This window comes from Bos indicus, chromosome 22 (assembly GCF_029378745.1).
Source record: "Bos indicus isolate NIAB-ARS_2022 breed Sahiwal x Tharparkar chromosome 22, NIAB-ARS_B.indTharparkar_mat_pri_1.0, whole genome shotgun sequence".
Classification (NCBI taxonomy): Eukaryota; Metazoa; Chordata; class Mammalia; order Artiodactyla; family Bovidae; genus Bos; species Bos indicus.
Genome location: NC_091781.1, coordinates 36,022,130 through 36,039,106, shown reverse-complemented (window position 1 = coordinate 36,039,106; position 16,977 = coordinate 36,022,130). Strand labels below are relative to the sequence as shown.

At 41.4% G+C, this 16,977-nt stretch overlaps 1 protein-coding gene and 1 long non-coding RNA gene across 2 annotated transcripts; one reads left to right on the top strand and one right to left on the bottom strand.

Annotated features, from left to right (window-relative positions):
• The first annotated feature begins 1,793 nt into the window (after positions 1-1,793).
• On the top strand, positions 1,794-16,630 carry LOC139178697 (uncharacterized). Its single transcript, XR_011563184.1, has 3 exons — positions 1,794-1,877; positions 13,513-13,611; positions 16,255-16,630. It is a non-coding gene; the product is annotated as an uncharacterized lncRNA (long non-coding RNA).
• LOC109576006 (thymosin beta-4-like) lies at positions 8,660-8,794 on the bottom strand. The gene has a single exon (XM_070777265.1). The coding sequence runs from the start codon at positions 8,792-8,794 to the stop codon at positions 8,660-8,662; it is 135 nt and encodes a 44-aa protein (XP_070633366.1).
• Positions 16,631-16,977: the final 347 nt, after the last annotated feature.

The following is a 16,977-nucleotide window of genomic DNA, read 5'->3' as shown; positions in this document are numbered from 1 at the left end:
TTGATCCCTGGAAAGGAAATGGCAACCCACTCCAGTGTTCTTGCCTGGAGAATCCCAGGGATGGGGGAGCCTGGTGGGCTGCCGTCTATGGGGTCGCACAGAGTCAGACACGACTGAAGTGACTTAGCAGCAGTAGCAGCAGGGAACTAAGCTATTTCAAAATAGCCCACAGGCAACTAAGCCTGTGCACCACAACTGAATCTGTGTGCTACAATGAAAGGGCCCACATGCCACAACTGAGACCCAAGGCAGCCAATTTAAAGAAGAAGAAGAACAGGTATATGCCCTTAGGAGCAGACAGACCTGAGCTTAATCACATGATAATTGTTTAAGCTTGAGAAAGTTACTTAAACAATTTGTGTCACCACAGTTGCAACATCTATAAAATGATAGAATTGTGCAGAGGATTAAATGATAAAAATCTTGGCACCTAGTCACTTCTTAACATTACTTGCCATGTTCTTGATCATCTACGTCTGGGGTAATGTCAGGCATGTAGCTCAAAAATATTTGTTGAATTACTGAAAGGGAAATCAGTGTTCGGGGAGATGGAGCTCCTGACAGCTTCCAGGCCATGAAGCCAAGAGCATGGAGTACAGGATTGTGGGTAGGCTGAGTCCATTAAAATTGGTCTCGGTTCTCCCAAATTCATATGCACCCAGAACCTCAGCATGTGACCTACCTGGAAATAGGATCTTCTGCTGATGTCACTAGTTAAGAATCTAAAATAAAGATAAAAATCATCTAGAATTTAGGGTGGCCCTTTCTCTTTTAAAGAAGAAGAGAGAACACAGAGTAACCCAGAGAGCAAGGCCCTGTGCAGATGCAGGGGCGAAACCTGGAGTTATGATGCCATAAGCCAAGGAATGCCAGTAGCCGCCAGAACCTAGATGAGACCAGGATTCCCCTCTAAAGCCTTGTCAGGCATGTAGCCCTACTGACACAGCCATTCCAGACTTCTGATCTCCAAAACTGTGAGAGAACACATTTCTGTTGTTTTAAGCTATCCAGTTTGTAGTACTTTGTAATGGCAGCCCTAGGAATCAAATATAGTAGTGAGAAAAAGTGTTAGTTGCTCAGTCATAGCTGACTCTTCATGACCCCATGGATTCGTAGCCTGCCAGGCTCCCCTGTCCAGGGCATTTCCCAGGCAAGAATACTGAAGTGAGTAACCATTTCCTTCTCCAGGGGATCTTCCCGATCCAGGGATCAAATCTGCATCTCCTGCACTGCAGGCAGATCAGGGCCACCAGGGAATGTAGATGCTGTTTGAGAATACAGCTTATAGCTTAAATAAAACAACTACAAATGACCCATATTTGAAGCATTATAGGTGTACCTCTCTGGAGACATACATGCTTAATGAATAAATTTCTTAATTCACAGACAAGATGAATTAGAGAGCAAGGACCTTCTCAAAATTATTTGGCACAAGATTGCCTTAAAGAACTAGATTCAATTTAGCATAACTTGTTTACCCACAAGTTTTTAGCCCACACTTGGTGAGCAGAATAAGATACAATTATAAAAACTGTTGTCCTGGAATCAACTACAGTTCTTATCTTCACCCCATAAAAAGAGCTGAGCTGCATATTTATTAGGCATCTCCCTTCTGATCTTGTTTTAAAGTAAACTAGTTCGTTGAAGTATAACCTACATGTAGAAACGTTTCCTGCGTGCTGTGTGGCTTGGTGAATTTTTCGAACTGTTCATACCCATGGAATCAAGAAAGAACTAGAACTTGATAAGCATTCTAGAAGCCTCTCCCCTGTCTCTCCACCAATCACTACTCCTCCTCCATGAGAGGTAGCCACCATCCTGACCTACATCTTCGATCAGTTTGGCCTGTTTTGAATATTATATAATGGAATCACACGGTATTTATTCCATGTCAGCTTGTTTTGCCAACATCTCTGAGATTTATCCATGTTGTTGCATAGACGGTAGTTTGTAGTTTGGGATTTCTGTGTAAATATAATAATTTAATTATCAACTGTATTGTTGATTTAGGGTTTAGTGGCCACAACATTGGAATAACGTTCTATGAACATTTTCCTATCTGCCTCTCAGTGTAGATACGAACGTTTCCTTTGGGATAGTTAACATGTTAGTGTTGAATTATGAAGGCATTAGATATCCATACACACTTTCAGATTTCTGATATACAATTTTTGCTATTTTCATCGATTTTTAGTGGCAATTTCATGGTGGTTTTCATTTGTGTTACTGTTGTAATTAAAATGTTGGGCACCTTTCAAATATTTTCAAATATTGATTGTTCTCTTTGGTCAAGTGCCTATATAAGTCTTCCCATTTAACAAAAAAAAAATTGGTTGCCAACTTGAACACATTTTTAGCTTAAGGTTTTCCATGTAAATATTTTACAAAGATCACATGATAAACATTTCAGCAAGCCAAGTACTATAAACAAGAGTCTGAGAAGAACAGAAATTTTTGTCTTGCTATGTGGTTAGATCACCTCCCTTTTTTGTTGGACAGAGGAAAGTCTTGAAAAAAGATATGGGAGCTGAGTCTTGAGGCTCGAGGTCCATTTGGGGCCATAAAACTGGATATGTGGAGGCGAACAGGCTGTGGAATTCCCCTGGAAGTCAGTTGGAGAACATTTTAAATCCTTCATTTCCATTTCAGCAGCCACATCTTTGCCCCTCTCTCTTTTCATAAGTAATGGGAAGGCAGCACAAATGATTCAGGGTTCCTTTTCTCAGCTCATAGGAAACTCATCCATCAGTGATTATTTTGATACATGGAGATGAGGTTTTTTTGTCCCCCCGTGAATCCCTGCAGTGTTCTTCTATATCCTTCCTTGTCCTAGTAAAAAGAATTGCTTTTCTTTCTAATTTTTACTTTGCTTTCAGGGAAAATATTTTGTTCCAATAAGTATGATTGGTTACTTTAGATATGGTTTCTGTTCATACCGATGCTCTGTTCATTGGAATGACCAATTTGAACTATTTTGGCTTTGTTGATGGTAAAGTGATGCAATTTTCCAGAATTCAGACTGTGCTAAAAATACCTAAAATAGTACTTTGAGTTCTCCTGAGGAGTGAAGAAAGTGTTATACTAAACAGAGAGATTACCATTCCTATTGGCATTTCAGACCTTGGGTTAGACTGGTTCCAAATAGGAAAAGGAGTACGTCAAGGCTATATATTGTCACCCTGCTTATTTAACTTATATGCTGAGTACGTCATAAGAAACGCTGGACTGGAAGAAACACAAGCTGGAATCAAGATTGCTGGGAGAAATATCAATAACCTTAGATATGCAGATGACACCACTCTTATGGCAGAAAGTGAAGAGGAACTAAAAAGCCTCTTGATGAAAGTGAAAGTGGAGAGTGAAAAAGTTGGCTTAAAACTCAACATTCAGAAAACAAAGATCATGGCATCTGGTCCCATCACTTCATGGGAAATAGATGGAGAAACAGTGGAAACAGTGTCAGACTTTATTGTTTTGGGCTCCAAAATCACTACAGATAGTGACTGCAGCCATGAAATTAAAAGACGCTTACTCCTTGGAAGGACAGTTATGACCAACCTAGATAACATATTGAAAAGCAGAGACATTACTTTGCCAACAAAGGTTCGTCTAGTCAAGGCTATGGTTTTTCTCACATCATGTATGGATGGGAGAGTTGGACTGTGAAGAAGGCTGTGCGCCGAAGAATTGATGCTTTTGAACTATGGTGTTGGAGAAGACTCTTGAGAGTCCCTTGGACTGCAAGGAGATCCAACCAGTCCATTCTGAAGGAGATCAGCCCTGGGATTTCTTTGGAAGGAATGATGCTAAAGCTGAAACTCCAGTATTTTGGCCACCTCATGCGAAGAGTTGACTCATTGGAAAAGACCCTGATGCTGGGAGGGATTGGGGGCAGAAGGAGAAGGGGACGACAGAGGATGAGATGGCTGGATGGCATCACTGACTCGATAGACATGAGTCTGAGTGAACTCCGGGAGTTGGTGATGGACAGGGAGGCCTGGCGAGCTGCGATTCATGGGATCGCAAAGAGTCGGACATGACCGAGGGACTGAACTGAAGTGAACTGATAGAGGAAAACCCTGGGGGAAAGATCTGCAGAATTGAAAATGCTGTCCTCAGGGATTTTTATTAGGTGAGTTCCCCACCTAATTATTTTGAAATGTTACCTCTGAAACACACCAGAGCAGGCTCAATCTCAGGGGAAGCTACATGTAAATTAGGAAGGGCAAATTTTCTCCACTTAGCAAGTCTCTCTTCTTAGTGACAGACCTAAGTTTCTAGGGGCTTATACCCTGAATCTAGGGCTGGAAATCACAACCAGCACTGGTGACAAATACCTTTGTTGGTTCTTCTTGCGAAATATATCTTAATGAAATAATAAAGGATATGCACAAAGATTTGCAAACAAGGATGGTCATATCAGCATTATTTATAATGGAAAAAGTGAAAGTGTGAAAATGTTAGTTGCTCAGTTGTGTCCAGCTCTTTGCAACCTGCCAGGCTTCTCTGTCCATGGAATTCTCCAGGCAAAGATACTGGAGTGGGTTGCCATTTCCTTCTCTAGGGGATCCTCCCAACCCACGGATTTGAACCTGGGTCTCAGGCAGATTCTCTACTGTCTGAGCCACCATGGAAGCCTCTTTATAATGGTAAGATATTGCCAATTACCTAAATATTAAAGAACAAAAGATTAGAGTTATATGTTTTATATTTTTGCTTAAATGTGCTTTCTGTTTTTTCACAAAAAATCAATTTCTTATTTAAGATATTTTAAATTAAGTAATATTAAAAATCAAGTTAGATTACTAAAGAAGATAATATAGGAGAGAAATTGCAAAGAATTATTTTGTAATCTTTGAAATAGACCTTTAGGATGGAGCTGTGTGGGATTTCCAGTTTGCAGTAATCACCTTTAGGAAAGGAGGATAATGAAATAATAGATGAGGCAGCTGGTTCCTGCACAGACTCTTGTTTGACAGAAAACAGTAACAATAGATTTGTCCTTGAGCCTAGAGATAGTTACCATTTAAGTGCTAATAGATGTCAGGCCATGCGCCAGATATAAACCTTACATGTATCACTTAATTTGGCCAAAGACGTGATACAGGTACATTTCATGATCAACACCTCCATCCTCCCGCAACTCCATCCTTCCTATCAACTCTATGTCGCCGGTCCCCCACCACCAACCTTCTGAGTTAGAGGCTGACTGCCACATGCTTCCCTCCTGTTCTGGACCTTCTTCCCCACCCCACAGTCACGTTATACAGCAAAACCACTCATGTATTCTTCCATTCAACAGTGAGTCAGGCACGAACCCCAGCAGGCCAACTCCAGAATCAAGCACTTCTCCTCTTTGCCCAACTAGCCTTGGCACACAAACAAGTTCTGATCTTTACAGACATGGGTTCAAATCCCCATGCTGCCAGCTTCTAGCTGGATGGGATCTAGGGCAAATCACCAAGAACTCAAAACCATGTTTCCTTCCATTATAAAAATGGGTTAACCAATGGTAAGTGTTTCATAGGGTTAACATGAGGGTTAAATTAAATAAGACAGTTCAGCAAAACCCAGCATACAATTTTAGTTCAATTGATTGTAATTGAACTGAAATAGTGGCCCATCAAACCAGATTCCTGAAATAAAATTTTTTTGTGTTAACTGCAACATTTGGAAAGTGTCTGAAAATGAACCATATAAATAGAGCCATTTGCTAAGTATATAAATGCTGAGTTTCTATCGAGGTCAATTTGTCCCCAGTCATCCCATATTATCATTTTATACAGGTCTGATGGAGCGCCTTCTGTTCTGGGAAGTAAGCACCTCCTCTAGCAAACATTTCTCTGAACTGCCTTTCTCTCAGAGGTATTATCTTCTGGTCTCTGTGATTCCTCCCAACAAGATTTAAAATGAGATATTATGTTACATCATACTCAAAAAATTTGGCACAGCATTTGAAAGAAGGAAGGACCCTCTGAGACGACGACTCCTGTTGCTCCTCCATCTTTAAGGTGCACACAAATCAACCTGAGGTTTGGAATAAATCAAACACAGCTTCTGATTTAGCAGATCTGGGTTTGGGCCTGAGCTGCTATATTTCTAAGATGCTCCCATGTGATGTGGCGCTGCTGGTCTGGGGATCACACTGAGAGGAGCACAGCCTCAGAGTCCTCTTTCTTTAACTTCCCCATATATCTGATTCACTTCAAAGCTGTTAAAATACTGCTGCCGGGTTTTCACCCATATAGATTCTAATTTTGCAGATGTAGGATGTACCCTAGGCAATGGGCATTTTTGTTGTTAGTACCGCTACATACAAGGAAATGGTAGCACATTTATATAGAAGTTGTCATAGGTCATAAATGGAGAGAATATACTATGATCTCCAGGAAAAAGAAAATATTTATGTAGACATATGGCCTAGATTGCTTTCTCTCAGGTAGAATACCACTGAAGTATGATTGCTACTTACTGGGTATTTACTAAGAAGCAAGTCCTTTGTTAGAAGGCACATATATTTCACTTGATCTAAGATAACCTACTAGGGTAGGTATTATCATACCCATTTCACGTGACACTCAAAAATTAACCAATTGTCCAAGAGTCAAACAGCTTGCAGCTAAGACAGCTTCACTTAATGGTGAATAGATGGGGAAACAATGCAAACAGTGACAGACTTTATTTTGGGGGGCTCTAAAATCACTGCAGATGGTGACTGCTGCCATGAAATTAAAACACACTTGCTCCTTGGAAGAAAAGCTATGACCAACCAACAGCATATTAATAAGCAGAGACATTACTTTGCCAACAAAGGTCCATCTAGTCAAAGCTATGGTTTTCCCAGTAGTGATGTATGGATGTGAAAGTCGAACTGTAAAGAAAGCTGAGTGCTGAAGAATTGATGCTTTTGAACTGTGGTGTTTGAGAAGACTCTTGAGAGTCCCTTGGACTGCAAGGAGATCCAACCAGTCCATCCTAAAGGAGATCAGTCCTGAATATTCATTGGAAGGACTGATGCTGAAGCTAAAACTCCAATAATTTGGCCACTTGATGCAAAGAGCTGATTCATTGGAAAATACCCTGATGCTGGGAAAGATTGAAGGCGGGAGAAGAAGGGGATGACAGAGGATGAGATAGTTGGATGGCATCACCAACTCAATGGACATGAGTTTGAGTAAGCTCCGGGAGTTGGTGATGGAGAGGGAGGCCTGGCATGATGCAGTCCATGGGGTCACAAAGAGTCAGACACCCATGTCCAACTCTTTATGACCCCATTGATTGCAGCCCAGGAGCATGCACAGGCTCCTCTGTGCATGAGGATTCCCCAGGCAAGAATACTGGAGTGGGTTGCCATGCCCTCCTCCAAGAAAATCTTCCCAACCCAGGGATTGAACCCAGGTCTCCCACATTGCAGGTGGATTCTTTACCATCTGAGCCATCAGGTACATCCTAGAGTCAAAGGTGGGATCAAAACCAAGACAGTCTGAAGGCAAGGTTTAGCAGTGCATCTTTTTTATTTCTTTAACAGCTGTATTGAGGTCTAACTGGCATACAATTAACTGCGTATAAAGGGGATGATTTGATGAGTTTTGAAATATGTCTACATCTAAAAAATCATCATCATGATCCAAAAAAGTGATTCCACCTCCCCTAAAAGCTTTCTCATGCTCTTGTATCATCCCTCTCTCCTGATCGCTACCCTAACCCTACACGACCAGTGGTTTTTTTGTCACTATACTTTGGTTTTTGAGAGTTATATTTAAATGGAATTATAGACTATGTACCTTCTCAGCTGCCTACTTTTACTCAGCATATAAATTTTGAGATTCATCCACATTATCGGGGGTGTCAATAGTTCCCTCTTATTTTTTTCCTAAGTGATATTCCATTTTATGAATATTCCACAATTTGTTCATCCATTCACCTGTTAATGAACACTGGATTGTTTCCAGTTTGAGACAACTACAAATACACTGCAAAGAGCAATCATGTAATATCTTTGTGGGAATATATGCTTTCATATCTCTTGGATAAATATGCAGGAGTGGGATGACCAGGTCATATATTAGCTGCATTTAACTTTTTGAGGAATGGCCAGATTTCCTTCCAAGGTGACTGCACCACTTTACATTCTTACCAGCAGTGTTACAGGGTTCTGGTGACTACATGTTCTCATCCACACTTAGTATAGGCTAGTCTTTTTAATTTTAACAATTGTAATGGATACGTGGTGATACCTTGTTGTGGGTTTTTTTCAGGTTTTACAACTTTTTATTTGCATATTAAAAACCTGTACATTCCAATAATTAAAATCATCTGAACAACAAAAAAATGGCACTCTGATTAAAGTGCATTTTACAGCCCACAAGTCAGCCTGGACCAGCTTGCTTTTTACTCCAGATTTCACTCTCATTCCATCCAGCTTTCTCCTTCACCACCAAGCAAGTTCTTTTCCTTCCCTGCCAGGCAAGCAGACAGGTGGGAGAGGCAGGCGCGGCCTACGTTGTCAGTATTTCTCCATTCTTTGATCTGAAAAGGGTAGCACAGTCATTTAAACTTGATCCAATCTCTTTGCATATTACAAAGCTGAACAGCTAAAAGAAGTAAAATAAGGCGATGCTTGTGGAATATATAGTGCATACTGGCAGCGCACACTTCATCACGACTCGCCTGTTTGCCTCTCCTCTTCAATCATTTCTTTTGAAGGCAGTGGATTTTTCTCTTGCATTTCTGCTTTCTTCAACGTCGACTTACCGAATTTCTCAATCTCAGCCGTATCGGGCTTGTAAGACATGGCTGCAGAGGGAGCCAAGCAAGCTGTGAGTGAGTCAAGTCCGTGGTGGCAGCTGCGGAGTCTTGATGTGGTTTTAACTTGAATTTTCCCAGTGAGTAATGATGTTGAACATCTTTTCATGTGCTTATTTTAAAATGCAAGCTTTTATATTCAACATCACTGTTTCCCAAACAAGACAATGTGATTCTTTTTAAATGAAAAAAATAAAATCACACCAATCCCTAAACTTTACTTAAATAAGTTTTATACTGTTATGTGTGTGCCTATATATGTGGTTTTTGGCCACACCATATGACCTATGGGATCTTAGTTCCCTGACCCGGGATCAAAGCCGTGCCCCCTGCACTGGGAGCGCAGAGTCCTAACCACTGGACAGCCAGGGAAATTCCTATTTTTATTACGATATTAATAAAGTGCCAATATAAAATCAGGCAAACACTTCTTTTACTTATTAATTTTATGTGACTATAAAAATTAAAGACTAAATCTAAGCAAAATTCGGCACAAATGAACTCATCTATGAAACAGAATATGAACAATGGTCAGAGAGATACTGCTGCTTGCTGACCCTAAATCACCACTTGCAAATTTACTTGAACTGTTCATACAGTGTGCCATGATATTATGTGGCCCTCCCTTGGCATGTATTAAGAATTTTTGTGGAAGTTCTGCCTTTACTCTTTAGCCTGAGATGAAGTAGTTCTTCTTGGCTCCAAAAGAGTCATAAACACCAATGCAAATGTAGGCCTTGGTATTGAGTGGCAATACTTGGTTATAAGGAGAAACAGATGATCCAGAAGACGCATGTATTGCTTTTGTTAGATTTTCATCAAAACAAACAAACAAAAAAACACAACACTGAAATACCCTTATAGACAACAACTCATTCTCTACTGCTACTGCTGCTGCTGCTGCTGCTGCTGCTAAGTCGCTTCAGTCGTGTCCAACTCTGTGTGACCCCATAGATGGCAGCCCACCAGGCTCTGCCATCCCTGGAATTCTCCAGGCAAGAACACTGGAGTGGGTTGCCATTTCCTTCTCCAATGCAGGAAAGTGAAAAGTTAAAGTGAAGTCACTCAGTCGTGTCCGACTCTTCACGACCCCACAGACTGCAGCCTACCAGGCTCCTCTGTCCATGGGATTTTCCAGGCAAGAGTACTGGAGTGGGGTGCCGTTGCCTTCTCCACATTCTCTACTACTGAACTATAAAAAAGAATGAAATAATGCCATCTGCAGCAACCTGGATGAACCTAGAGATTATCATATTAAGTGAAGTAAGTCAGAAAGGGAAAGACAAATACCATATGATACCACTAACAGGTGGAATCTAAAACAAATGAACTTAACTATGAAACAGAAACAGAATCATGGACATAAAGAACAGACTGTGATTCCTATGGATGGAGGAGCCTGGTGGGCTGCAGTCCACGGGGTCGCTGAGAGTCGGCATGACTGAGCGACTTCACTTTCACTTTTCCTTTTCATGCATTGGAGAAGGAAATGGCAACCCACTCCAGTATTCTTGCCTGGAGAATCCTAGGGACGGCGGAGCTTGGTAGGCTGCCATCTGTGGGGTCACACAGAGTCGGACACGACTGAAGCAACTTAGCAGCAGTAGCAGCAGCAGCAGTGATTGCCAAAGGAGAGGGAGTGGGGGTTAATAGATATAAGCTTTTATATATAGAATGGATAAACAACAAGGTCCTCCTGTATAGCATGAGGAATTATATTCAATATCCTATGATAAACTGTAATGGAAAATAATTTAAAGAAAAAAGAATGTACATATGTATAATTGAATCACTTTGCTGTATAACAGTAATTAACACAACATTATAAATCAACTGTACTTCAATTTAAAAAACATTTTTTTAAATGATTTAAAAAAGAAGAAAACAAGTCATTCCCTAAAGACAGGGCTATGGATTCCAGGCTTGGGCAGTCACCCTAGTTATAAAAGTTCCACATTGTGATAGGGAATCCTAAGCTGTGTTGACGTAACCAGACACGTCTCTTGAACCCTGAGGCCAACACTTACACTGCCCTGCAGTGCTAACGACTCGTAATTTGTTGTGTTACTTGATTTTCCCCCTAATAACCTTGCAAGGAAGACAGAGCATCACCCTAACTTGCAGATGAGGAAATAGAGGCTGACAATTCGAGGTGAGCCTGGCCAGGTTCCCATACCAGAACCTGATAGCTTAAGACTAAAACTAATTCTTTTGAGTCCAACCTACAACTTCTTTCCTACATTACATGACTCCCCTGGCATTATTACTAGAAGCAGCATTCTGGAGAACATATAAACCTGGGACTTCTTAAATAGCTCTTCTTATGATCAAACAACCAAATGTTTTCCACCCATTTCATTGCCACTAATCCAAAACAGACTCAGTGCCGTTTCCCCTATAATTCATGTCTATTTTTCCTTAGTTGTCTCTTTATCCTCTTCAATAGGAAACACAAAGTTCTGGGCACACAACTGGCTATGACACAATGCAGCTGCCACCCACCATGAGGCTACTGCCCATCACACAAAAACAGAGACCCCCCTTCCTCCACCATTTCCACAGAACTAACACTGGTGTCTTTATAGTCACACCATCTTTCTGTATCCTTAGCACATTCACAAATGTCATTAAGGATGTCACATTTCTTTTCCAGGTGGAACTTTTCAAACAAAGCTCTAAAAACAATAAAACAATGACATCTGCCATTCATTGAGCTTTTGTTTCATGCTAGGCCATATACTCGGAGAAGGCAATGGCACCCCACTCCAGTACTCTTGCCTGGAAAATCCCATGGATGGAGGAGCCTGGTAGGCTGCAGTCCATGGGGTCACGAAGAGTCGGACACGACTGAGCGACTTCACTTTCACTTTTCACTTTCATGTATTGGAGAAGGAAATGGCAACACACTCCAGTGTTCTTGCCCGGAGAATCCAAGGGACGGGGGAGCCTGGTGGGTTGCCGTCTCTGGGGTCGCACAGAGTCGGACACGACTGAAGCAACTTAGCAGCAGCAGCAGCGGGCCTTATACTAAAAATGTGCCTCTTTTCCAGGCCATGTCCTGAGGAGGCACAAACTATCATACTCCCATTTTGGAGACAGTGAGTTTAGACAGTGCCAGTGTTACACAGCTGATAACTAGAGCAGCCAAGAATCAAACTCTAGTCTTTTAAGTGCCAGTATTGTGCGCATTTCATTATCAAGTTAATAGTACCTCTGAAAAGTCATTGCTAATTTTCCCTGGCTGTAGGGAATAGTTCCTTCATCTGAAAAGTAACACCCTTCAACTCTCTCTCTCTTACCCTACTTAGCACTTCTGACCTTGCCCTATCCTGAGTGAGCTGAACAATCCCTCAGGGTCTCAGGGTCTCATACAGGCATTAGGACACTTAAAATTTCTTGCTGTTGTTCAATCATGAAGTCATGTCCAACTCTGCAACCTCATGGACTGCAGGATCCAGGCTCCTGTGTCCTCCACTATTTCCCGGAGTTTGCTCAAATTCATGTCCATTGAGTCAGTGATGCCATCCAACCATCTCATCCTCTGTTCTTATCTCCTCCTGCCTTCAATCTCCCCCAGCATCAGAGTCTTCCCCAATGAGTCAGCTCTTCACATCAGGTGGCCAAAGTATTGGAGCTTTAGCACCAGTCTGTCCAATGACTATGCAGGATTGATTTCCTTTAGGATTGACTGGTTTGATCTCCTTGCAGTCCAAAGGATTCTCAAGAGTCTTCTCAAGCACCACAATTCAAAAGCATCAATTCTTCAGTGCTCACCCTTCTTTATGGTCCAACTCTCACATCTGTGAGAAAAAGCTGGAAAAACCATAGCTTTGACTATACAGACCTTTGTCAGCAAAGTGATGTCTCTGCTTTTTAATACATTGTCTAGGTTTGTCATAACTTTCCTTTCAAGGAGCAAGCGTCTTTTAATTTCACGGCTGCAGTCACCATCCACAGTGATTTTGGAGTCCCCCCCCCAAAAAAAATGAAATCTGTCACTGCTTCCATTTTTTTCTCATCTATTTGCCATGAAGTGATTGGACTGGATGCCATGATCTTTGTTTTTTCATGTTGAGTTTCAAGCCAGCTTTTTCCCCCTCCTCTTTCACCCTCATCAAGAGGCACTTTAGCTCCTCTTCATGCCATTAGAGTGGTATCATCGGCATATCCGAGGTTGTTGACATTTCTCTGGGCAATCTTGATTCCGACTTGTGATTCATCCAGCCCGGCATTCATTCATCTACCTTTTTTTTTTTTTACTATGTAGGTGGATGGAGAGGACCCAGGTGCTTTCCTTTGCCTAGTGTCCTCAATTCTGGAATTGGGATCCACAACCATGACCACCTATTCTGTGAGTGGTCAACCATGGTGTCCACTACCTTCCCTGGTCATATGAAAGAAAGTATTTCCAGATTTCCCTGCAATATCAGTTGATCCAAAAAGGGCAGCTGATCCAAGCCAACTTCTTCCTGTAGACATTTTCATAATAAAAAGTTTGTTGAAAAAAGAAGGCATGGGGTGCGATTCATCAAGTATTTTTAGCTTTCTGACTTCAGGGAATTGGATGAGTTTGTACCTCCCATCCTCTTTGAATTTAGATGTGGACAAATGACTTGCTTTGGCCTAGAAATGTAACCTAGTGTTGCTTCTGGAAGAACCTGTGGGGGCCTATTTGTGATTCTGCTTGTTCCCACCTGACTATTGCAGTGATCAAGGAAGCATATGTTAAGATGAAACCTCCCTCATCTTGGGTCTCTGAGAGACTGTTTGAGAACAAGCCCCAGTCAAAGCACAGTGGACATGCAGGTAAGCATTTAATAGGACTGAGGGGCTGTTTGTTACAGCAGCTAGCTCATCCTGAGGGGGAAGAGAATGTATGTTGTACAGGAAAATCAACACTTCATCCTCTAAATAACAGGAAGCTTTAACCATAAAATCTTAACTCCTCAGTTCAGTTCAGTTCAGTTCAGTCGCTCAGTCATGTCTGACTCTTTGAGACCCCATGAATTGCAGCACGCCAGGCCTCCCTGTCCATCACCAACTCCCAGAGTTCACCCAAACTCATGTGCATCGGGTCGGTGATGCCATCCAGCCATCTCATCCTCTGTCGTCCCCTTCTCGTCCTGCTCCCAATCCCTCTCAGCATCAGGGTCTTTTCCAATGAGTCAGCTCTTCGCTTGAGGTGGCATAGACCCCTCCTAAATAGGGGGTTTCAAAAACACACACTCAGAGCAGGCTAAAAATACTGATGTTATTGTTTCAAAGAATCGATTTCGTTGTGGCCCAATACCAAACACATTGTGCTCATTCTTTTAAGATATCTGTGCTGTTAAATATCATATTGAAGAAACCATTCCAACTCCTGTATTTCCTTCATTGTTATCTGCCAAAAATATATTGCAGAATGGTGTCTAAGGAGCTGGCAAGAACCTTTGCAAAAAAACTAGAATCTGCCCTATTAGCTGGCTGCTTGTGACTCAGCAGGGGGGTGTGAGCAACCAGCACTTTGGAAGGCAGATCACTGCCTATTAAATCTAACAGTGAGACAAAGAAATGGGGCAAATGTACCTGGCCTTGAGGAAGTTTCCATGGAGAGGTTGTCACAGGCAACTGGAATTCACCAGCAGTACCAACTAGAGAAGTAAACTGCTTCTTTCTACCACTTAGAGGAAATCTTTCTTAACCACTCAAAACCCATTGCACCAACTCCACAAGCGTTACTTGTTGCGGCAAGTGGTACTTGAAAGGTCAGTATTGGATTTTTTTTTAAGTAGCTCAAGTGACCTCTCCAAGGAGAAATCGTTTAAAAGTGGAGAAGTCACCTGGAATCCATACTGACTGGAACAAAGATTCTCTGAGAGCAGAGGAAGACGAGGTAAGTGGCATGATGGATTTTTTAGGTCTTTATTAGAAGGAAAGGATCACAGAGTTTCTGGTTAATGATGGCTCCCTGTCATGCACAGCATAGCAATGGCCCTCACTCACCTTTGAGAGTCCACACCTCATGTATATGAGGAATACTCAGCAATTCTTTCAGCAACTGTGTCTGAAACCTTTGCCTTTGTCTAAGTTGACTTAGAGGTCATATGATCTCTGGCTAGTTATCTAAAATCTCTGAGCCTCAATTTCTCCATCTATAAATTAGGACTAAGACTGTTGTAAAGATTAAATGGAATCAAAATATAAAGAGCTTAGCAAGGCCTGGCACAGAGTCAGAGCTCAATAAATGTTTCTGTATTCCTTGGTGGGAACTTGGTAGGAACATCTACCTGTGTTGCGTAGCCCTTTCCTTTTTAACTTTTTAAGGGGTTGAAGCCTTTGTTTTATTTCCCTCTTTAATTCAAGGGCATTGCATTATGTGCCAGCCACTGTCCTTACAGATTGTTGACAATGATGAATGAGACAGATTTCTTTGTTCCAAAAGGACAATGCAATCAGAATGTAGTGCAGAAAAAAGGCTGTGGCACCAGGAAAGAGGGTTCCGGTGGTCTTACCCTGAACAGGGGATATTTGAAGGTTACCCTCTTCCCAGGCCCAGCTACATCCCAAACAGGACCTGCAAACATCACTCAACAGGTATTAAGAAACTAAAGGAAAACTCCCCACCCAGATTTCAGTGCTATGAAAACTGGCCTGAACGAAAGAGCTCCAGAAGACATTAGTAAATTCTAAGGTATTGGAACTGAGGTCTTGAGATGGGCATGGTTTTCTTGTTTGTGTACTGGAGACAGTGATAACAAAAAGCATAAAAATAGAGCTTCTATTCTAATATAATTGGGGAAATCCAATTGTTTTATTTTCCTCTTCACAACTTCTGCAATCATTTCTCACTGCATGCTCATGTCATAAAGCTTCACTTGACAGTCTCCTTGCATTTCAAATCTGAATTTATTGCTTCAACAAAGCATGTACATTTTATTAGCATGACCATACATCCTGATTTGGTTATGATAGTCCAGCTTTATTCCTGTTGTCCTGATGTAGTTATTAATAGCATTACCTTTCACTTGCAAAGGTATCTGAGCTTGAATGCTAAATGCATTTATACAGTTAATCTAATTTGTTTTTAAATTTTTATTGGAGTATAGTTGATTTCCTGGCATGCTGCAGTCTATGGGGTTGCAAAGAGTTGGATACGACTGAGCGACTGAACTGATTCCTGATAGTTGATTTACAATGTTGTGTTAGTTTCAGGTGTGGAGTCGACCTAATTTTAGTAAATCTCTCTAAAATTTGAAAAAAATAGAAGCCTAAGGGTATTTTGATGTTGAAGATACCTTAACATTCTGAGAAGTTGGACTCATTTTCAGTATCATTCATGTCATAGATTGGTAGAATCATAGTGACAAGCATTTATTTACCATTTATTAAAAAGCAAGTTCACTTGTCATTATGGTCATTTGCTGATTTTATTTCACATGTAAGTTTTACAGTTTTATTTTTAACCAGTTTCTATACATGTGGAAATGAGGCGCAAGACACAGAGCAACGGCTTGTGGAGGAATCAACCAGGGGTGGGAGGAACAATGCTGTGGGAGGAAGACACAGTCATGATATCCAGAGGAGATGCAGAAGTTATTAAAAGAAAAAGAGGCTGGCAACTGAGCACAGAGCAAAGACAAGGAAGTCTGCTTCGTTGAAGGACAATCATATCCCTTGGCTACCACCTTATAGAAGTTGAAACACAAACACTTCTTGGCTTTGGAGTCAAATATTTAGGTCAAATATTCAGCAGCCCATAAGGTTACAAGAAGGCCTGAAGTCCACTGACTCCAGAATACTGGGATACAAACCTTTGCAATAATAAAGTTTCTTGTCATGTCAATCTTCCCCACCCCCCAGCTTTTTCTTGGCTGTACGCTCTCTCCAGAGCTCTCTAAGGCAATATCAAATTAAAAAGATAAGCATGACTTTTAAAAACCCAAGGGTAATTAAAAATAGATTCAAGAGTTAGCATGGCCTGCAAAGTCCCTGCTATGGCTAAGTTGCAGAGGACCAGTTTCCCATCTCCTCTCAGATTAATCTACTAGCTGATACCATGGAGCATGGCCAGTGGACCTGAGCACTGGGAGATGGATTCCGATCTCTCCTCTTGCATTATTCAAGTTCTCACTGCCATTAGCACCAAAGTCTCATTTCCAGCATCATGATTCATCTAATACCCTCATGTTT